The 24067-nt window shown below is 43.1% G+C and overlaps 1 protein-coding gene across 1 annotated transcript in view; it reads right to left on the bottom strand.

Annotated features, from left to right (window-relative positions):
- GPC6 (glypican 6) overlaps positions 1-24067 on the bottom strand; it is a 1229455-nt gene that overhangs the window by 18243 nt on the left and 1187145 nt on the right. The window contains exon 7 of the mRNA XM_069601873.1: positions 6472-6608. Coding sequence (XP_069457974.1) covers positions 6472-6608 — 137 coding nt within the window. The remainder of the gene's footprint in view (positions 1-6471; positions 6609-24067) is intronic.

Genomic DNA, 24067 nt, shown 5'->3' with positions numbered 1-24067 from the left:
GTCCCGCTCCCCCAAGGCAGTCAGCCTTTGTGGGATCTTCCCTCCTGAACATCCCAGAGAAGGGAAGCGGGCTTTCAGCTATGCCAGCTTGGACAGTTGCCAGTTCTCATCCCAGACAGGCTTCCCACTTTCCCCAGGTGCTTGCCCGGCTGTGTATACTTCAAATATTTTACAGTTCTTTCAAACGCAGCTGGACTGCTTTGGACATACCCTGCAATCAGACTAAGACAATATTCCAGATCTGCCAAGTTGCTGTCTCTGACACATTTCTCATCACCACGTACCATTTTGCCACTCTGCCAGCTGCTCACACGTACCCACTCATGACTTCCTAGTTTCTTTGCTTAGTCAATGCACTTGGTGGCTGCTGAGAGTGACTGACCTATTTTCTAGATTTTTCCACTTTTCCTATTTCCTACAATTTATTGTATTTACCTCCTGGCCTCAGGGAGGATTTCCTTGAGGGACACAGTTATTTCTATGAGGATCAGGTGCCTTAAAAGACAGCAAAGGCTCCTGGCAAAAGCTGTGTTACCAACGGATCCAATTAATCCTTGTCTCCCGGCTGGCCTCTTGATGGCCTCCTTCTGAAAAACATCTTAAGGAAAAGACAGTGCTGGCTAAATACTAGCTGACAAGGAATGGAACCAGGAAGCTGTCTTGCCAACTTTAAAGGGAGAGAAGAGAGTCTGGCTATAACTAACTCAAGAAACCCTGAAGACTCTGAGATTGTCTACGTTCTGTCCTGAGAGCCATAGGCTTTGGGGACCTGCCTCAGACTGGATTGCATCGCCTTTCTCCTGCACCATCCCATCATCTTCTACATTCCCTGTTTCTTTTTAACTTCTGTGAGCTTAGAAAAAGGATCCCCGTGAAGAGAACACACTCCTCATGAAAGATACAGGTGATGTGATTCAACATGGTTATATCAGTTGGGTCATTTGTAGAGACATAAATGAGCCTAGAGTGAAGTTAAGTCAGAAAGAGAAAAACAAGTATCGTATATTAATGCATATGTGGGGAATCTAGAAAAAAAATGGTACAGATAAAACTATTTCCAGGGCAGGAATGGAGACACAGATGTGGAGAACGGATGTGTGGACGTGGGGCGGAGGATGGGGGGGGGTGGTAGGATGAATTGGGAAACTGGGATTGACCTACGTGCACGTGTGTGCCAAGTTACTTCAATCGTGTCTGACTATTTGCGACCCTGAGGACTGTAGCTCACCAGGTTCCCCTGTCCATGGGATTCTCAAGGCAAGAAAACCGGAGTGGGTTGCCATGCTCTCCTCCAGGGGATTTACCCGGCCCAGGGATCGAACCTGCATCTCTTATGTCTGCTGCACTGGCAGGTGGGTTCTTTACTGCTAGTACCACTTGGGAAGCCCTGTAGACAATGTTTGTGTCCTGCTAAGATCCACAGATTGAAGCCCTGAACCTCAGTGTGATGGGATTGGGAGGTGGGGTCTTGGGGAGGTAATAAGGTCATGAAGGTGAAGCCCCTATGACGGCATTAGTGCCCTTACGAGAAGAGGAAGAGACCAGAGCCCTCTCTCTCTGCCACCTGAGGGCACAGCTCAGAACAACTGCTCAGAAGTGGGCTCTTATTAGAACCCAGCCTTGTTGACTTCTAGCCTCCAGACTATGAGAAAATAAACTTTTGCTTAAGGTCTCCAGTCTATGGCAGCATTGTTACATCAGCATGAGCTAGGAGAAGGAAATGGCAACCCACTCCAGTGTTCTTGCCTGGAGAATCCCAGGGATGGCGGAGCCTGGTGGGCTGCCGTCTATGGGGTCGCACAGTCGGATACGACTGAAGCGACTTAGCAGCAGCAGGATACTAACTGAATGCAGTACTGACCAGGGATTCAAAGCATCCATCCTTGGCCCCCAAGGGCATCTCATGAGAGACCAGAGGTTTGCGCAGACAGTATCCTGTCTTGAGAAGGCTGTGCTGCATTTCCAAGTCAAAATTCCCTCTTGCACTTGTGAAGCTTAAGCAATTTGTTGTCGAGATGGCTTTAACCTGGCTCGGGCTCAGCTATCTTCAGTGTGTGATGTTCTGAATGAACCACGTGACCTGCCTAATCTAGTTGCTGTTGCCATTTGTAATAGAAGAAAAAGCCCATTAAAGGAAACATCAAGGGTATCCTTGGAGGTGAAGAGAAAACAGCAAATCGTAACATGTTCCCCAAGGCTTGTGCGTGAACTGAAAAAAGGGAATATCTTACATATTAATAGGAACTTAAAGGAGGCCTGCCGAGATGAAACACAGGACTATGTGAATCTGAATATCGGATCGACAACGAATCCTTAGTGTAAGTGTGTTCCCCTTGGTGTCTGCTTTTCTTAGGTGCCAAAGCTGGCAACTCTGCCTTTGAACCCTGCTACTCAAAATGCAATCCCTGGACCAGAAACCCCTGCTTCCCTGGGAAACATATTAAAAACATAGAATTCAGTTCCATCACAGACTTATTGAATCAGAATCTGCATTTTTTAACAACCCCCACCCTCAGATTTTAGCCTGTCCTTTTGAGAGGTGCTGCTTTAGAGGTTACCAGCTATTCTCACAGACATTATTGCATTGGTCTTTAAAACTGTCCCAACAGGGTGGCAAGGGAAGGAGAAGCAGGGGAGGACCTTTCCTGACCACCTGGTCCTGTTGTCAGAATGGAGGTTTCCATGCTGACAGGGTCATGGGCGTGCCCACAATCTCCTCCCATCAAAGGGCACACTCGCCTCCTTCTACCTCACCTTCTGTTTCCAGACCTGCTGGGCTACTGAAGTACACTGAGATCTGCCAGAGATGGATGAAGGTGAGAGCAGGAATGAAGATGGGCCCATGTTCTAGGGGAGACACTGCTCATACATCCTTGACCATCAACTCAACACAGCCGCTCTTACCCTGCAGTTGCCATAGCAGCCACATCTGTGTGCATCCTGTTTTGTGTCAAAGTCATCACCAATTTTAACAGGCGATATTCATTTTGTAACAGCTATTATAAAACAATACATACTGGGGGAAAACAATACATACTTGGGGACACAGAGCGACATATCTATTGTAGGATGCATTTTGACTTTGGAAATGTTAACATATGAAATGGACACGCTTCTGAATTAAGGAGGTAAGGTAGAGAGCTTAGAGCAGCATTCAGAAAGCAATCAGGAGAAAAATGGGTGATGGCAGACAAGTCTGAGCAAGTACTTAGGATAAAAGGGCTGCAGAGACTGTGGCTAAAGGAATTGGAAGGATAAAATATTGTACAAAGAGGAAGAAATATCTAGGTTACCAGCAGCCTCATCTCACAGGCCTGAGTTTTAAAACTCCAGACAATTTCTATCAATGCTAGTAAACATTGCTGTTCCACACTTGATAGATATTTTTTGAAATAAAAGTTCTGTTTCTTTTATTTCACAGGGTGACAAGAATAATCTTTCTTTTCTTTTCTTTTCTTTTTTTTTACAAGCATTCCTAAACATTTCAGAAGGCCTTTCATTTGAAAGTCCATACTTCAAAAATAGGGAAAAAATACCTTGTCTGCATTACAAATAGATTTTTCAACTTACAAAATAGTTCAGTGGAATTTTTTTTTTTTTTTTAGTGACAACTTCTCTGCTGTGTTCCTAGATCAATTAATATTTGGATGAGAAGAAAGTTTTAATTAAATTTAATCCAACAAGTCTGTATTGGTTATCTACTTACAGTGTTATTAAATATAAAGTTATAATATTAAGAGTTCATTATAGTGGAAGAAGTAAAAAGAGAACTAAGAAAACCATGTGAAATTATAACTTTTCAATGGAAGTATAATTTGAGTCACAAATATTTGCCAGTATTATCTTTTTATTAATACATTGGGTTAAAGTCTGGAATATTCCTGCAAATGATTTTATTGTATTAAATTTGATGATTTCCCTCACCTGCATAAAAACCCCTAATGGCTTCTCATGGACTCAGGATAAAATTCAAATTTCATCCCTGAGTACTGAGCAGGTGTGTCTCCTGGCTATGTGGTCCTTTCCCAACCCACAGTCCAACAGGAGGGTACTTAAAGTTCCAAAGCCCACTGTCCTGTCTCCAGTCGCTGTGCCTTTTCACGTGTTGACAGACACCACTGCTGTCACATAGTACTTAACTGACAGAGCCTTGCACAGCGCCTGGGCTGAGGGTGTGCTTAATAAGATTGTTGATAGACTGAACGAACGAAAAAAGAATCTACTTCATTTGTTCTCCTAGCCCAGGGACGACAGTATATATCTGTCACTTGTTTTAGAGTCAGGGTATTGAAGTGAAATGGCTTCTCACGTGGCTCAGTGGTAAAGAATTTGCCTGCAATGCAAATTGTGAGATCAAATGTGAGTTTGATCTCTAGGTCGGGAAGATACCCTGGAGGAGAAAATGGCAGCCTGCTACAATATTCTTGCCTGGGAAATTCCATGGACAGAGAAGCTTGGCAGTCTACAGTCTAGGGGGTTGCAAAGAGTTGGACAGGACTTAGCGACTAAACAACAACAACAACCGCAGTGAAAAGAATACTCTCTAGGGTTTGGGAGATGTCAGCTTTCACCTTAGTTCATTGGCTACCCTTAGACTAATGGTTTACCCTGTCTAGATTCCTGACTGCATAATGAGGAACTTGGCTGAACCATCCCAGGCTCTTCTCGCTCTGACTTCATGGTCTTTATCTTCCCCATTCATTTTCTTGATGGAATGTAGTCCCCTCCCCAGTCCTTGCAGCAAACCTTTCTTTATATTTCTTCTGTAAGAATTTACAGGGCCTTCCCTGGTGGTCCAGTGGTTAAGAATTCACCTTCCAATGCAGGGGATGCCGGTTTGATCCCCAGTCAGGAAACTAAGATGCCACATGCTGAGGGGCAGCTAAACCCCCTTGCTGCAACCACTGAGCCTGCATGCCCTGGGCCCCCCGCGCTACAACCAGAAAAGCCCATGTACTGCAATGAAGACCCAGCGCAGCCAAAATTAAAAAAATAATAATAAAAAAAATTGCACACATGCTAATATCCAGTAACCTGTGTAACTCTCCATGGGAATGCAGTTCAAAACACAGCCGCCGTTTTAGCCAAGGCTAAAAGGTAAACACAGATGGGCAATGGAGCAGCTTGAAAAATCAACCACTTTATTCATTAGGCCATCTGGTCATCCTTTACACTGTCTTTCTGTACAGTCATTAGGAAAAGACACATTAGAAGCTGTTAATTCACACCCAAATTTGCTGGCCCAAGGTCCCCTTCACAGAAGACCTGAAACTGCTAAGTTACTAAGCATTTTTGAGGGGCAGCACTGTTGATACTGAGAAAAGCATTTGGTACCCTCATAATTTAAGACTGTCACATGGATATTTGGGGGGTAACTTGAAATGACTGCAGTTCTTTCAACAGCTGTCTTGTTTTCCTCTTGCTAATCTCTCTCTAGGGTGACTAATAATACCATTACCAATAGAAGCTAAAAATGCAACTCAGCAGTGTAAGAAATTAGCACCCAATGAGCACCTCACTTGCACCCCTGCCTCCTGCAGCTTGGTCTAAACTTAATATCCATGAATCTTCTTGTTCTCTTTTCATCACAGCTGTTTCATATGCTCAAAAATGCCCAATAAGGCCCCAGAACAGACCCCTTCTTTTAGCTCTTCCACCTGCCTGTTGATCCCCAAAGATTCCTTGAATCCAGTTTACCAGCTGCTTTGCTCACCTGCATCCCTGCTGAGGAGGCTTTGGGCGGACTCCTCTCCTGGTGTCTGCCCTGCCTGCCAACTCCCAGCCAGTTCTCCTGTCCAACTTCTCCACCCTATGACAACTCAGGCCAAGCCCATTTCTGGGCTGAATCAAGAAAGTCAGAAACTCCATACCAAGGGGCAGTAGCCTTGGGCAGCAGAGCAGAGGAGGAGAACAGAGCCATCTCTCAGCTGGAGATTCCAATGGGTCTTTCTAAGGCACCAGACTTACGAGAATACTTTCCTCATTGTCTGTTATTTTCTTTTTCCCTTACCCTTTGAATCAGACTTCGGTATTTTCTTTTTCTCCCAGGGTGAAAAAAATTACAGTTGAATGTTCACTTCCTGTTTAACTTGTAATGGAAAAAAACCCCAGTAAGCTGTGCAAATTTAACTATGGATAAAAATAGCTCCGCTACCCTAAAGTCATTAAGAGAACATAAAAAGCTCTTTGTGATCTCAAGATATCCGTAACCTGGCATCTGTCACCATCCCTCTGTCCTCATTCAGAGGGGAGGCATGCAGAACAAGGATTCCACGCTTAATGGCACCTTGAGAGTAAGCGCTCCCAGGTGCCCATCAAACCTGTCACTCTGAACAGCTGTCGCTAAGTGACGACTTGTCGCTCCACCCTCCGCTGGCTTTTGCATAAACAGGTCTGCAGCATTGTGCCAGGAGAGCCTTCCAGGACTGGATGTGCAGTATCCCTTCCGCAAGAACAGCAAGCCACCCTCACCTGGCTTTGCTGTGTCCATTCCAACATTCCTCTTCGTTGGACGTGCCAGCCGTCACGCTCTCGTCCTTGCAGATGGTGTAGGGCAATGTTGACCAGACCTTTTTAGAGAGCTTCAGTTTCTCTTTTATGTCTGTGACCTGATCAAGAAAGCAAGGAAAGAGAGTGAACATTCTCGCTGGGCATCGTCCGTTTCTACACCAGGACACAGTGCAGGGGAAGGTTAGAGTCCATGATGGGACGAGCACAGATTCCCCATCAGCTTTAAGAGAGAACCCATCCTGTAGGACTTATTGCCCAGGAAAGCCTCACTTCCTCCTTCCTCCACTTCCCTCTAGCTTCTGGCAGAGGGTTCTCAGATAATTGACTCTTGATTTTCCATTTTTTTCTGCCCTCCCATCCTTTGAAGTAAAAACTTATGAGGCATCTCAACTGGCTGTGGGTCCCCCTCCAGCTGGGAGAAATAGGGGTTCCCTATTGCAAACACCCTCAATCTGATCTTCAGGATTCATTTGCCTGGATGTCAGATAAAACACCTAAGGGATGAAAAAAGAGATACAAGGTGTTCCCCAAAGGTCTACTCGTTTCTGCAAGAAATGAGTATAGTCACTAATTCAGCCGCTGGTGACCCTTGCTTTTGACCAGTGGACAGGCCCACAGAGTACACTCTTGGACGATGAGGAGCACCCTAAACCCACTTTAAAATCTCTAGCAGCAGAGACAAGAGTCATTCTGAATACGAGTAAATGTAAAATCCACAGTCCTGTGGATGGATGGCTGGGAGGAGCTTGGTACCAGCAACTTTAGGGCTTTCAGGCTCAGCGGTGACTTTTTGTCTGTCGAAAGTGTAGGACAGGGATTCAGTGCCATTTTGGCTCCACAATAAGAATTGAGGTTCATGCAGTCACACCATGATGTTCTACTCTATCTATAAGAACATGGGGAAAATCTATGGATGGTGGAAATGCCACTGTTAAAGGTCAAATTATGTCCTGTAATATTCATATGCTCAAGTCCTAACCCTCAGAACTTCAAGCATATGACCTTATTTGGATCTGGGATCTTTATAGAGGTAAGGAAAGGTAAAATGAGGTCATTAGTTGGCACTAATACAATAGCACCAGTGTCCTTATACAAAGGGGGGCTTTGACCACAGGGGTGTGCACGGAAGCAAGACAATGTGAAGATACACAGGAAGAAAACATTCATCTACAGGCCAAGGAGAGAAACCTGGACAGAATCCTATCCTCACAGCCCTCAGAAGCAGCCAACCCTGTTGACACTTTGATTTTCGACTTTTGGCCTCCAGAACTACAAGACCACACATTTCTGTGGTTTAAGCCACCCACACCTCATTGTGACAGCCTAGCAGACCTATACAGCATCCTAGAAGGGAGGACCACTTACACTTGTGATCAGTGGCCTTCGGAAACAAAGTATTCTGTGTTTACTGTGGATGCAGCACAGATCTGAGAAAACACTTCAACGATCTGTTGTCAGGTGTAAGAGGAAACACAAAAAAATAAAAGAGCATTTCATGTTGTCCCGAGTTATGTTTCTCAGTAGTTCCAGAACTGTACAGTTTTTGGTCTTTGCTTATTTGTGATTCTGGTGATGACAGAGATTTCAGCCCTGGGAAATGTCACCTGTCAGATAGGGAAGATGACCGGAATGTTGAACCTAAGACCTTGATACATATCCTTGAATGATGTGATGTTATTTTTGTTTCAGAGCATTAAAAAAAAAAAATCTGCAAGTGACGAAATTCCAAAGAGTAGCTTATACTCAGTAAATCTTAGGGTAGCTTAAAAACTACACTGTCTGATTTCCTCCACTGGTACTGACTTTGATCCATAGACTGCCCCCTTGGCCCTCCTTCCAGCCAATCTAACTGCCTAAAAAGTGTTAGCCACTTAGTTGTGTCTGACTCTTTGCTATAGACCCCAGGCAGACTATAGCCTGCCAGGTTCCTCTGTCCATGGAATTCTCCAGGCAAGAATACTGGAGTGGGTAGCCATGCCCTCCTCCAGAAGATCTTCAAAACCCAGGGATGAAACCTGGGTCTTCTAATTGCAGACAGATTTTTTTTACTGTCTGAACCACCAGGGAAGCCCCTCTAACTGGCTGAAGGGACTGCAGTGATGCTAGTCCTTTTCTTTTCACCATTTTAGCACAAATGTATATGCATATTGCCATTGGTTTTTAAAATTTTTTGTTTTAAATATGTGTAGTCATTTCTGTCCAGCCATAGGTAGATGGACACTCTCTGTTTAACAACTATTCAAAAAACTTCAAATCCCTGAAACCTCAACTAGGAAATGTTGAAAGTATGACAGAAAAATCACCATTCTGCAGCCATCTCATAGTAATAACTGATCTCAGTGAGTATCATCAATAGATTCTGTTGTGAGTTGAATTGTGTCCACCCTAAAAGATGGGTTCTGCTCACCAGTACCTGTGAATGTGAACTTGACCTTATTTGGAAATAAAATCTTTGTAGATGATCAAGTTAAAATGGGGTCATTAGGGTGGGCCCTAATCCAAAATGACTTCGTTCTTATAAAAAAGGAAGATTTAGATACAGAGATACCCACAGGGAGGAAGCCCTTTGGAGAGGAAGGCAGAGATTGGGATAATGCTTCTATAAGCCAAGAAACACCAGCGACTGCCAGTGAGCCACCCAAAGACAGGGGACAGGGCTGGGACAGACTCTCCCTCTTGGAAAGGAACAGCCCTGCTGACACTGGGGTCTCAGACCTCCAGCCTCCAGCTGTGAAAAATTCAGTTTCTTTTATTGTAAGCCACCCAGTTGGTGATTATGCAGTCCTAGCCAACTAGCACAAGTGCAAAGAATACTGGGTAAAAGTTTGATGGGGAACAGGATATTTACACAATCTCAGAGCATCCCCTGCTGCTGCTGCTGCTGCTGCTAAGTCGCTTTAGTCATGTCCGACTCTGTGCGACCCCATAGACGGCAGCCCACCAGGCTCCCCCATCCCTGGGATTCTCCAGGCAAGAACACTGGAGTTGGTTGCCATTTCCTTCTCCAATGCATGAAAGTGAAAAGTGAAAGTAAAGTCACTCAGTCGTGTCTGACTCCTAGCGACCCCATGGACTGCAGCCTACCAGGCTCCTCTGTCCATGGGATTTGCCAGGCAAGAGTACTGCAATGGGTTGCCATTGCCTTCTCTGCAGAGCATCCCCTGGACCTTCCCGGATGGCTCAGTGGTAAAGAATCTGCCTGCCAATGCAGGAGACATGAGTTCAATCCCTGGGTCGGGAAGATCCCCTGAAGAAGGAAATGGCAACCCACTCCAGTATTCTTGCCTGGAAAAACTCATGGACAGAGGAGCCTGGTGGGCTGCAGTTCATGGCAGTGTCACAAAAGAGTCAGACACAACTGAGTAATTAAACAACAACAACAAAGCATTTCCTACAGATTGCTTATTATTACAAGAGGACTACTGGTCACCACTCTACAGGGCAGAAACCTGGCAGCCCCCAACTTGACCAAGTGATCAGTCATGGCACAGCTTGGTGCTGGGTACCTCCAGGTGTGATGGGGCAGTATCAAAACATCACTTATGCAACAAAAATTCATAACCTCAATCCAATCATGAGGACACACTAGACAAACCCCAACTAAAGGATGTTTTACAAAACAGCTGGTCTGTATTCCTTAAAAATGTCAGTCATAAAAGACAGAAAAGCTGAAGAGTTCGTCTAGGTTAAGGAGACTAAGAGACATGGTGTCCAAATATAGTGGATGGCTCTGAATTGGATGATAGGTTGGTAAAATAATTGCCAAAAAGGATATGTTTAGTTGGAAAAATTTGCACACTGACTCTATATTAGATAATAATATTGTGTCAATGTTAAATTTCCTGAGTATGGGCTCCTATTGTGATAACACAGGAGAATGTCAAGTTCTTAGGAGATACACATTGGAGTATATAGAACTAAAGAGATATGATTTCCACAACTTACCCTAGAATGGTTCAGGAATAATAAATATAAAACATATAGATGCATAGAGCAAGAGAGAGTGAGAAAGCAAATGTAAGAAATTTTTAATAATTGGTGAATCTAGAAGGAAATATACTTTCTTTTTCAAAAATTGCAATTTTTCAGTGTTTGAATTAAAAAAAAAATAAAACGTCAAAAATAAAATCCTTCACATGTGATTTGTTCAGCAGAGTGCCATTCTGATGTCCCTAACCTCTAACCTGGATTATTCCCTTAGGCCACTTATCCTCACTGTTCTCAGATGCAAACCCCAGAGGGAGAAACATGTATTACATAGTCATCACTAGTTCAGAAAATGGCCACCAGCTTCAGGATGGATATAGTGTAGACTCTATTCCATCCCACAATAGATACACCAGGAATGAGCCTTCTATTTTCTGCTTATTTCATACAGAAACCCCACCTTTAAGCTGTGGGAGTCTGAACCAATTATATACATTTTTTGACACAGGGAAAGAAGAAAATTGCATGACGTCCCACAGGTATCTCCTTTTTCGGTATTTGCCAAGTGTATATTATGCTGCTTTTTCTTTCAATTAAACTCAAGCATTGTATCTTTCATGGTTTATTTTCAACACCATCCCCTCCCCTGACACCCATGAGACTTGGATGGAACTTTCTGTGTTCCAAGAGGGCCCCCATTCATGATTCTGAGTACTGATTGCTCCAATCCTTTATAATTGGCTTATTTTTCTGACTCTAAGACCACATGCTTCTTGAAGGTAGAGACAGGGTTCTAATTTGTCTTTATTCTCAGTGCTTAGAAAGGGTCAGGTGACCAACCATCCCATTTTGCCCAGGACTTAGGGGGATCACTAATTTTTAGTGCAAAAACTGAAAATTCCTGGGCAAACTGAGATGAGCTAGACACACAGGTTTCAGCATACAGTATGTGTTCAATAAATGCTGGTTGAGAAAAATCACTTATGCAGCAAAAATTCAGATTTCTAGCCTCCAGACTATGAAAAATTAAGTTTCTATTATTGTAAGCCACCCAGTTGGTGATTACGCAGTCCTAGCAAACTAGCACAAGTGCAAAGACGTTACAGGGTCACAGACCTTATAGTTAACAGAAAATAGTTGAGGGTCACACCATGTGGGCTCTTATCTCAAAAGGGCCAGGAGGCCCTGATAGTCCCCCCAGGACTTATATTAATATCTGTCTTAGTGAGGAGTGTGGATCTCTTCTGGCCGTTCACACAGCATATTTTCTAATCAGGTCGTGTTCACCCTGGCATTTCAGAAGCCAGGCATTTTCATTGTGCAATCGAAGGTGATAACGGCAAAGAAGCAGAAAGAGATGCAAAAGCTGTTTTAACATTCTGCACGAAAACACCATCCAATTCACTTCCAGACTGCAGTGGTGAGGCAGACAGCTGAAAAAAATGGACACTATTAGCCACCGGAGAGGAATATGCCTTTGATTCTAAAGAATAGCTGGATGATTGCCCTCAGTTTTTTAGTATTAAGAAAATCTTTCAGTTCTCACAGCGTTTAGAAATATTTTTTCATTTTCCTGGTGGCTCAGATAGTAGAGAATCTGCCTGCAGTGGGGGAAACCTGGGTCTGATCCCTGGGTCGGGAAGATCTGCTGGAAAAGGGAATGGTAACCCGTTCCAATATTCTTGCCTGGAGAATTCAATGGACAGAGGAACCCGGCAGACTACAGCTCACAGGGTAGCAAAGTGTCATACACGACTGAACGACTAACACTTTCAACACTTTTCTTTTTGAATGATAATGTAACTTTTCTGTAGCTCTAGATCTGAGTTTTTGTTGTGTGCTAAGCTTCATGTTAGCAAGTACTCTTGGTGGAAATATATCACTAACAATAAGTGTGAGGTCTAATTCATTAATAGGCTTCCCTGGTGGCTCAGACGGTAAAGCATCTGCCTACAATGTGGGAGATCTGGGTTCGACCCCTGGGTTGGGAAGATCCTCTGGAGAAGGAAATGGCAACCCACTCCAGTATTCTTGCCTGGAAAATCCCATGGACAGAGGACCCTGGTAGGCTACAATCTATGGGGTCGCAAAGAGTCGGACACGACTGAGCGACTTCACCTCACCTCAATTCATTAATAACACAAATTTGATGGAAACAAAGACCTGGGATCAAATGAGAATTTCTAATTTCTTTTCCCTGCTTCCCAAATGAACTGTCTCTAACAGTTGCAAATTATATTTACCACTTATCCAGTGTTACATTAGGAATACTATACTAAATATTAGAAATATTTGCATACTAAATATTTTTCATCTATGCTATTGATAGAATGTGAAAGTTAAACAACAATTTCTGTTATGCCATAGGAATCTGATCCAAACAGACACTATTGGAATCCACTGGGAGAAAGCGAGCCTTCTGATAGAACTTATCTGGACTTGATTCTGATTTCTGACTCAGTTTCAATGACTGGCTGCAGTAAAGACAGACACTCAGTTTAAAGCCTGTGAAGGGTCCTGAATACTTAGCTATAGAAACACAGTGGTACCATTTTCATACCCACCCTACAGAACTGTACAATTACCCAAAAGAGAGAGGCAGGCAACAAAGTGGGCTGCTGAAATCAAAGGGATCGGCAAAAACAAAGAGCAGAAAGGACTGTCCAAGCACTGTCGTCTGATTTCTTCATTTAAGAGGTAATCTTGCCCCAGATATTTAACTTGAATCTTATTGGGCTTCTGACTTAACAGCTTCCAGTTTATAGGAAATATTAGGGACAGAAGTATAAATTAAGTAACACCATAAATAAATGATCAGACACATCCAGTGTGTGGGATATTATATATTATTTTGACTTTTCAAAAGAAGGGGGAAAACAATAAAGGGAAATTTTTGTAAATGAAAAAAAAAAACAACCCCTAAAAGCATAACAATCAAATGCTGCGTGAAGACATTAACAGAATCTTGGATCTAGAGATGGGTACTAAGGGATAAGAGGGCTTTGAGATAACTGAGGAATTTTGAATATGGAATAGATAGTGGATGATATTATTGAATTCTGTTTCAATTCTTAAGTGTAATCCTGACATTGTGGTTGTGTAGGAGACTGTCCTTGCTTTTAGAAGATTCACAAGGAGGTATTCAGAGATAGGTGTTATTTTGTCTTAGACTTGAACATAGCAAAAAAGTCAACCATGATTGAATCTACACAACACATGGATGTAAATTTTATTATTTTTCCAACCATTTTAGTGTCATTCGAAAAAGTTAACAATAGCAGAAAGTTAGGGAAAGAAATAAGACTTTACTGTCAGGACACAGGATGTTTAAGAGTCTCGCTATATTCAGCCTAGGGCAGTAATTGACTCAAAACAATTGGAGGCTAACTGGGAGCTTTCTTAGAGCTAAAGCATTTACATTCACTCTTCACAACCCTGTGCTGAAATATTACTCTCTGCTTGCAACTAGGAAAAGGGGGTTTACAGAGATGAAAAAATTGGCCTCACATCTAGTCCGTGAAAGTAAAAGTGAAGTTTGCTCCGACATGTCTGACTCTTTGCAACCCCATGGACTATACAGTCTGTGGAATTCTCCAGGCTAGAGAATTCTTCCCAACCCAGGGATCAAACCCAGGTCTCCCGAATTATGTGCAGATTCTTTACCAGCTGAGCCACAAGGGAAGCCCATCTAGTCAATGGTGGAGAGGAAATTCAAATTCAAACATAGACTTTAGAATTGTTACTTTTAACGACTCAGCTTGATAAGGGTGTTGCCTACAGCCATGGTCTCCAGCTTGTGTTTGTTGGGGGTTGGTGATGGGGTGTTGTCTACATCCTTAGGGGTGGACAAGATGATTCAGTGTGATTCAAGACAAAGACATTACACTTCTATTTCTATTTCTAAATATAAAAATATAAGGGGGGTTAAGCCTTTCTAGTATTTCATCTATCTAGAGATTGACATGCGTTCAATGAGTTCATATAGCAGTGGCAGTTTCTCAATTATCCTGTAGAAAGAGTGAGATTTCTACACTGGGAAAAGGCTTGGAATGGATCTTCCTCTCCCCTCATTAGCTTGCTCCTAGGGTACTGAAATCTACCACAGTTCATATGTGCTGGTTAAATGCATCTATAGATTAGATGATGCAGTTTTAACTAACTCATTAAATGGACCAGTGACTTAAAATGACTTTTGCAAAGAAACTTTGGATTTCTTTCTTCTCAAACAGGGCAAGCACAAGGAAACAATAATAAAATGGCAGGCATGACATAGCCCTCACATCAGCAACTTTACAACATACAAATAATAAAGCTTCTGCATTTTCTCTCACTTTTCAAAAGTTTCTATTTTTTTGCATAAGTTTCACAAGGTACAGAATATACCAGTGTAGCAGTGTTATATATAATTTATGCATAAGTAGTTATAAATATCCTGGGTATCTATGATTCTGAATTTTTGCTGATAGAGATGTGAGAGTCAAAAAAAAAAAAAAAAAATTGGAGCTTGCTAGTCTGTAGCCCAGGGACTGACACAATATACTTTGAATCCCTGGCTTAGCAAGCAAAAACATTCAGTGAAATCTGTTTAATGAGACAGGGAGAGAGATCCCGCATAAGTCATCAGCATGTCTGTGCTCAGTTGTATCAGACTCTTTGTGACCCCATGGACTGTAGCCCGCCAGGCTCCTCTCTCCATGGGATTTCCCAGGCAAGAATACTGGAGTGGGTTGCCACTTCCTACTCCAGGGGATCTTCCTAACCCACGGATCGAACCTGCATCTCTTGTGTCTTCTGCATCAGCAGGCGAATTCTTTACCCCTAGTGCAACCGGGAAGCCCCCTCCACCAGCCTTCATGAGATAGGCAAATGTATTTATTATAATTTAGAAAAAGTTCCAATACATTGGTTAAACAAGAAAAATGGCTTTTGTTGCTAGCATTCATCCATTAAACACTTCATATATGCTTTCTGTTAAGTTAGGATTTCTGCTACCCACTGGGGATACAAATATAGCTGGTACAGAGTCACTATTCTTGAAGGGTACTAGCTTCCCTGGCTAGAGGCAGGTGAACAGACACAGAACAAGTAGGACAGTCACGGGTAAGCAAAGGGCTCTGGGGGCACTGACATCAATTTGTCCTGAAGTTTTCTTCCCAACCAAATACAACTTTGCTGACATTTGCTTTCGGGTGGCTGCTGAACTCGGCCATAGGGACGATTAGGAAGCTGGATAATTAGTCATTTCTATCCGGAGGGAAAAAAAGCACAAAATGCACTATGTCCTCCTACATCTTTGCTCTAGTGATGGGCTGGTTGATTCACGCACAAGTTATCGCTTTTCATGACCATTCTGGTTTTTAGCTCCTCATTTTGCTGAGGAGCATCTGTGCTTTCCTAACTCCAGGAGACTTGGTAAACAGCACTGTGGATGTCCTGAGTGCTCAAGAAATTTCTGTTGAATGAATAAATATATAGTAGCATTGCCAGTTATCTGCCAAGGGAAGTAAGATTTCAAAAATGGTCCATTATCTGCCCTGGTGGCTCAGTGGTAAAGAATCTGCCTGCCGAGGCAGGAAATATGGGTTTGATCCCTGGGTCTGGAAGATCCCCTGGAGGAGGAAATGCCAACCCACTCTAAGGTTCTTGCATGGAAATCCCCATGGACAGAGGAGCCTGCATGGCTACAGTCCATGGGGTTGCAAAGAGTCAGACAAGACTTAGTGATTAAACTACCAACTGCCAGCAACTGCCTGCTGGATTTTCATTTGGAGAGGAAGGAAGACATGGGTACATTCAGTCAAGCTTTCTGAAGAAAGTGCTTTCCCCTGACCTGATTACTCTCGAGGGACAGGGGGATCGGAGATGATCCCTCCAGTCCTCTAAGTGGGATTCTGGTCTCCTGCCATCTTGAATATCATTCCAGGTGTAATTTACACAGCTAAGATGGAAAAGACTTAGAGATCTCAGAGACAGTCTGGACATGGGGAAAAAACATGAGAATTTAACTGAAACAATGCAAGGAGTCCCATCTTAAACAGCCTCTGCAGTCCTTATCAAGACATACCATGCCCAGTAATTTACCTTTGGTTTTCTAAGTGAGTGACCTGTTAAATGTTGATGGGGAATACTTTTGAACTTTGTTATTACCTTTGGTTCTATGTGGATTCTTCAAGGGGGCGTATGATATCTCTTCCAAGAGACTTTGCCCATGGCTCTCGATTTCCTGAGGCCCACCTCCCCTGGACTTTTTCTGTCCTCTGGATCTTGCATATGAAGGGTGAGACATGAACTGTCAGATGACCCCCTGCTATCCCCTCTCAATCATGCCAGGACCAGAATTCACTTTGCTGGATACCTGTTGTGTGTACCTGGCCAGATGCCCTATCTGCTCATGACTTCAGAAAGACTGCCATGTGTTTATGTCATCTGTATGGGAACATAATATAACTGGATGTAAATAATATATACCACATCTTTAGAAAAAAGATGGTTAATATTTAAAGGGCTATACACTAAATAATACATGTTGAGGGGGTAAAGAAAACAATTTGAATATTTTATAGGCTGAAGGTCATTTGTTAGCTTTGGAAAACAATCTATTTAAAGAAACAAAGGGAGCCTCATTTTTGCCTCTTGAACAAGACCACTTTGGCCAAGTTAAGGGAAATTCATGATATATGATACCACTTTTGCAACCTGAGAGTTTAATAATCTGGCTTCAGAGATGGTGACCTCATCCAGCTTTACTCTAGAGAAGAATGCTCTTTTCTTAGAGCACCAAGTCACATTGTCAACCTGCATTGGAATTCAGGCTGTGCTCCACCTCCAGTGCTCAAACACTGGTCTGAGTGCATGTGTTCATGACTGCAGTAAGTCCCCTACCTTAAAAGTTGTGAACTTTCAAAGATGTGAACACGCATCTGGTTCTAGCAAGGAACCAGAACCTGTGCCATCAATGTCAGGTGTGAGTGAAATCGCCTGCCCTCCATCTCCTATCAGCTCTACCATCTCCCATCCCCATACCCTCCTCCAGTCAGTAACTTTTCTTACCTGTTAATTCGATGCCAACCCCTGTATGCCAGCTGTTGTACTGTACTACTGTACTTTTCAAGGTACAGTATTGCAAGGTTAAAAATGTTTTTTCTTTTTGTTTGTTTGCTCTTTCAATGTATTAGGTAACTCTAGTGGTAAAGAACCCGGCTGCCAATGCAGGAGACATAAGAGATGTGGTTTGATCCCTGCGTTGGAAAGATCCTCTGGAGGAGGGCATGGCATCCCACTCCAGTATTCTTGCCTGGAGAGGAGCCTGGCTGGTTGTGGTCCATGGGGTCACAAAGAGTTGTACACGACTGAGGTGACTTAGCATGTATGCATATGTGAAAAGTATTATAAATCTATTATAGCACAGTACTATACAGCCAATTGTGTTAGTTGAGTACGTGTGGGTGTGTGCTAAGTCGCTTCAGTCATGTCCACCTTTGTGACCCTGTGGACTGGAGCCCACCAGGCTCCTCGGTCCATGGGATTCTCCAGGCAAGAACACTGGAGCAGGTTGCTGTGTCCTCCTCAGGTGGGACCTAAGCTAACTTCATTGGACCTACAAACAAATGGACGTATGAACTCGCTCTTGGAACAGAACTTGTTCACATGCAGGGACTTACTGTTCTCATTGGACAACACATCCAGACAGCCTGGAATAGAGTACCGAAAGCTCCGATGTCTCAGAAGGAATGCTGATTTTTAAAATGTGGTCAAATATCCATGAATACAATCTTCCCAACATTCTTGAGAAAGTGAGGGTTACTGATGCCATTAGGTCAATCCAGAGGCTAAAGATACTCGGCAGGCTTAATCTACTTGCTCGATTTATGTCAAAACTTGAACTCTAGTCCAGTCTTCTGATACGGCTCTTAGTATCCTATTCACTAGCACATCAGTTTTCCATTTATTCTGATTCTGTGAAACTCTTTGGTGTTATTTTTCAGATCTCAGATTGTCCTTGTCTATGGTGTAGTATGGGCTTCCCTGGAAGCTCAGTGGTAAAAATCTGCCAGTGTAGGGGATAGAGGTTCAATCCCTGGGTTGGGAAGATTCCCTGGAGAAGGAAATGACAACCCACTCCAGTATTTTGCCTGGGAAATCCTATGGACAGAGGAGCCTGACAGGCTACAGTCCATGGGGTCATAAAGAGTTAGTGACTAAACAAAGACAACTTAGTGTAGTGTTTCAGTAGGCTCTGGAATGCTTGGAAAAATCACTTGTTACACGTGTTCTTTCTGGAAGCTTCTAAATTGGTCTTGGTCCTGTTAGATGCGGTTTATCGGTGAACCCAAAGCAGGCTTTGGCCATACAATACTGTCACCCAGCTCTCTGCTGAGGACTTGAGTCACAAGACAATCTAAAACCAGTCTTGTGTTCTGGGCTTTCTCAGACATCCCCAAGGAATTCCACAACCCATTCCCAGCTGTTACCACATGACATATCCTCCATCCTGTGGAATGGTACTTTTCACATTACTTACCAAGGAGACAAACACGCATGCGGTTTGTAGGAAAAGCTAAGATGGATGAAAACACTGGTAGGAAGTGAGAGACTCATTGAAGGTTCGAAAGGACACTACTTAGTTTTGTGGAGTTTCTGAGAGGATTGAGAATTGGATGAAAAATTTAAAGATCCGGCACCATCCCCTCAGGCTTCAGGTTTGGAGTTTCTCAGCTACAGGGTGACACTGTATTAAGGGCATGACCTTGAAAAGACAGATGGGGTTCTCTTCTGGCAAAACACTGGTCCTCAAAGTGGAATAAAGATGGGAAATTTTTTTTCCCTTTGCTGTTCAGGTCAGATCTTTGCAGCAGATCTTAAGAAAACAAAAGCAGAGTTTCAAATGTTCACGCCTTGTGACTAATATCCTGATGGTATCTCATTTCTTTATGACACCTCTTACACATCCTCAAGGGATGGCAGAGTTTGACATCAAAATGATATTGAATTCAAGAGTGAAAAGCAAAAGGCAGGAAGAAGTTTGGTCGGCAGAAATACATGTGAAATCAAAATGTTACTTTGCACAGTGGGTACCTAAATTGTGGCACTATTTACTTCTCAAGACTGAAAAGAGAAATAACTTCAAGAAGTGGTTTTGATCACTGAATCACAGAAAATAGAGGCTCAGCATGCCCCAACTTTTCTAGAACCATCTTGACAGCTACTCATCTAGACTCCATTTAAACATTTCCAATGACAAAGATATCAGTGCTAAGAGAAAGAGGACTCCGGATTTGATACCTGACCCAGCGCAAGTCACTGCTCCTCGCTGAGCAGTTTCTTCATGCACAAGGCTTGACCTTTGAATACAAGGGTGTTCTTGCTTCTCTTCCTGTGATTGTCACCGAGTGGGAGCCCCAACTTTCCCTCTTGCTTTGCTCTGTTTCTTTGCAATCAGAGTTCAATTGCCAAGAGGGGGTTCTGTTCTTTTCTGCTCGTCACCCAGTAAAATCTCCTTTGGATTCATTTTTGACCTTATGTCTGTCCAACCCCTGTTCTTTTGCTCTCTGCTCCCAGCTTTTGAGACCAGCTCTGTCTTCTTTGGTTGCTACCTTTGGTCTTTATCACTTCTCGGGCATTATTTTGGCCATGCAGGTAGACTTAAGAGATGTGCGTTTGATTCCTGGGTCCGGAAGATCCCCTGGAGGAGGGCATGGCAAACCACTCCAGCATTCTTGCCTGGAGAATGCCATGGACAGAGGAGCCTGGAGGGTTACAGTGTATAGGGTTGCAGAGTTGGACACAACTGAAGTGACTTAGCACCCGTGCTGTAGACATCCCCAAGGAGCTTTCTGAAATCTAGATCAGGGGTCCCCAGTCCCTGGGCCACGGATTAGTTCCAGTCTCTGGTCTGTTAGGAACCGGGCAGTACAGCAGCAGGTGAGTGGCAGTGAGCGAGTGAAACTTCACCTATATTTACAGCTGCTCCCCACCGCCTGAATTCCACCTCCTGTCAGATCAGCAGCTCCCACTGATTCTGCATCATGGTAAGTTGTATAATTATTTCATTATATATCACAGTGTAATAATAATAGAAATAAAGTACACAATAAATGTAACATGCTTGAATCATCCAGAAACCATCCCCCACCCCTGGGTCCATGGAAAAATTGTCTTCCACGAAATCGGTCCCTGATGCCAAAAAGGTTGGGGACCACTGACCTAGAGCATGAACTGTGACCAGTGCTGATTCTAAGTTAGGTTATTAGACATGCGGTCTTCATGTTGTGGGACACTCTCAGAGGGAGGCTCAAAAGAAGAGAAAGAATTCAGAATTTCTAGCAGTTACAAAAGGCACATGGAAGCAGTTTGGATATTTAAAGACTGACTTCTTCCAATATCATTTATCCGATCACTTTTGGAAGTTCTTTGTGGCTTGAAAAGCAGATTGCCCCCTCTTACCCTCAGTTTCCTAATATAGCTAACAAGGTCATGGCAGTGCTGGGAACAATCCCTTAGTATAGGACCAACCTGGAAATTAGCACTAATACAGGAGTGTTAGAGAAAGCTGATATATTTAATAGCTCAATTTTGCCAACATGAAAAAAAGCCTGATGTTCTGAACATCCAGTCTTGCTGAAAAATTCTGATTCTTTGCCAACTATTACTTCAAAAGTGCCATCTCTCCATGAGAAGGGTCTTTGACAATACTCTGAGAATCCACATAGAGTCTCTAACTCGTCCCATGATTGAGATACAGCAGTGATTCTGTTCAGCTCTTTACCACCTGATGTGACTCTTAAAATGTTGCATTCTTGTCTTCAGGGAATGAAATCCAGGATCTTATGAGTATGTCTGCTAATTTAAAAAGGGAAAGGAGGCAGGGCAAAGCATTACACTTCCAGTTGAGGCATTCCTGATTATTTTAGGATCCATCATTTAATTATAAAGGTTTAGGGCTATATTCTTTCACAGCAAAGTTGAGAAATAGATGTGGATTTTGGTTTCTTGTTCTCAAGTCACTACAGATATTTGGAACTTACCAAGGAATGAGGAACCGTGTTTTGCTCTTGCAAGACTGGTGCAACTGAGCAGGGCCTTCTTAAGTAAGATATTACAAATATGATTTCATCCAACAGCGAGACTACCCACAAGGAAGCATACACATTGGAAAAATAATTTAGGTACAGCACAGAAAAATATTTAGCAAGTGGTGGGTGGAAATCAGATTTACCTAAATTCTAAAACCATTTAGGGTAGAGATGGGTTGCCCTAAGTCTCTTATGGAGCAGGCAATAAAAAGCATACAAATCCCTGTTGGGCATGCATGATTTGATTTACACTCAGCTATGTAGATTTGTACTGTGTGGTGCACAATAAATGCTATTTTTGCTTCTTTGGCATTCTATTTATAATAGAACACAATGTTCTGCCTTTTTCTTCATGGATTTATTTGGGAACTGGTTCCAGTTTAATTGCCAGTGATTTCAGCCTAAGGGAATTTGAGGAACAGCAGAATTAGATGGTAACAGATGCATCCAAGTATGTCAATCACAGGACTCAAGAATGTCTGTGATCTCTAACTCCAGCGTGTTGTCTACACCTTGGGATGAGAAGACACGATTTAGTGGATAATTCCTTCTTCAGGTCTCAACTTCAACATTCTTTCTCTAGGGCTGGCTCCTCCCTTGACCCCCAGGGTCACTTAGGACCTCCTTCGTAAGAGTGCACAGAGGTGTTTCTGCTCTTGTCATGATGATTTCCCCATTCATTGGCATTGTGGGTCTTCTCCCTCTCCAGACTGCAGGTGACATGGGGCAGGGCCTCGGTCCTTCATGTTCAGCACATCCTAGGAGATGGGTGTCCTGTCTGGCACAATGCCGAGCATTCAACAGATAGATAGCCAATGGCTACATACATGAAAGAATGAATGAATGAAGTAGAGTAGGCAGAGGGAAAACCTCAATTCTGAGTCTCCAAGTTAAATTGTCAATGAAATTTGAATTCTAGATGCCCTTAATTGCAAAATAAATTGTGGCCCTAGGAAGGGGCAGCTTATATAAACCTCCCTACCTGATGGAGAAATGGATGTGTAGGGTCTACTTATGAGTAGTTGGTTCAATTAAACACACACACACACACACACACACACACACATTTGTTTGGTATCTATAATGCACTGGGCACAGAGTCACATATACGATATCAGATGGTCCTGCCATCAAGGAACTTCCTAGCTCGTGAGAGAAACAGACTGATGCATGAGCAAGCATGAGAAATGACTCACAGGTTTCAGATTGTAGGGTATGATAAGTCAAGTCAACGTTTTCCTATCGAGAAGGAGGCAACATTGAGGGAGGCTTCAAGGAAGAGGTGGCAGTGGAACTGGGCCTTAAAGGAGGAGTAGCATTCTGTAGGTAGAAAGGGTGGGAAGATCTCTTTTTGGCAGAGGGACCCTGAGAGGCCACAGCTCATCGATGTGAAGCCTCTACAATATGCGAGAGATGCAGAAGGGCCCAGAGCGTGGGGACATGTTAACTTTAACTGTGACTTCGGCGAAGTTGCCTCATTTTCCTACAAGTTGGTTTCAAAACGGGGAAACGACTGCCTTTCCCTACCACTCCCCACTCCTACACTGTCAACTATCTTCTTAAAGACTTAATAACACTTGGTAAGTTAATACATCGTGAGGGCGCTTGGAGCTGGAAGTTCTTAATGAGTAGGAACATCACCATGGAGACAGATGGTACAGGGGGACAAAAGTGCACTCTTTCTGGGAAATCAAGTTCTTACTCCTGGGAGGTAAATTACCTTTTCCTGGGAGCCATCTGGTTACCTTAAAGATCCAATTTACCCCATGGGGGCACCAAAGAGGGGTGCCATTTACTCCCCTTATGATTAGACTCCAGTGACATCACTGTACTTGACTTTCACCTTTACGTCCTAACCATCTGGTAACCTAAACAGATTCTCTTGGTCTCCTTCAAGAGATGTCAGAGATTCCCTTTTTTGGCTCCAGTGGGAGAGGAACAATCTTGTAAACATGGCAGAATGATCATTCTAGGAGAGGAAACAATGAGCATCTGAAGCAGTAGCATCAAATAGATGTACAATGTGAGCCACAAATGCAACTTAAAGTTTTCTAGGAGCCATACAGGGCTTCCCTGGTGGTTCAGATGGTAAAGAATCAGCCTGCATTGCAGGAGACCAGGGTCTGGTCCCCCTGGGTCGGAAAGATCCCCTGGAGAAGGGAACGGCTACCCACTCCAGTATTCTTGCCTGAAGAATTCCATGGACAGAGGACTCTTTTCAGGAGCCATATGAAAAAAAGTAAAGTGAAGTTAATTATAGGAATATACTCTGTTTTTGCCAACCTATTCAAAATACTGTTTCAACATATAATGAGTATGAAAAATTTTAATGAGATAGTTTACATTCCTTTTTTAATATAAATTTATTTATTTTAATTGGAGGCTAATTACCTTACAATATTGTATTGGTTTTGCCATACATCAACATGAATCCACCACGGGTATACACGTGTTCCCCATCCTGAACCCATAAACCTCTGGTGTGTGTTTTATACCTACAGCCCATCTTGATTTAGTCTATAGACATCTCCAGTGCTTGATGGCCATACGTAGCTGGT

Source organism: Ovis canadensis, chromosome 10 (genome assembly GCF_042477335.2).
Source record: "Ovis canadensis isolate MfBH-ARS-UI-01 breed Bighorn chromosome 10, ARS-UI_OviCan_v2, whole genome shotgun sequence".
In the NCBI taxonomy this organism is placed as follows: domain Eukaryota; kingdom Metazoa; phylum Chordata; class Mammalia; order Artiodactyla; family Bovidae; genus Ovis; species Ovis canadensis.
Note: the sequence above shows the minus strand (reverse complement) of the source record. Positions and strands in the feature narration are given on the sequence as shown.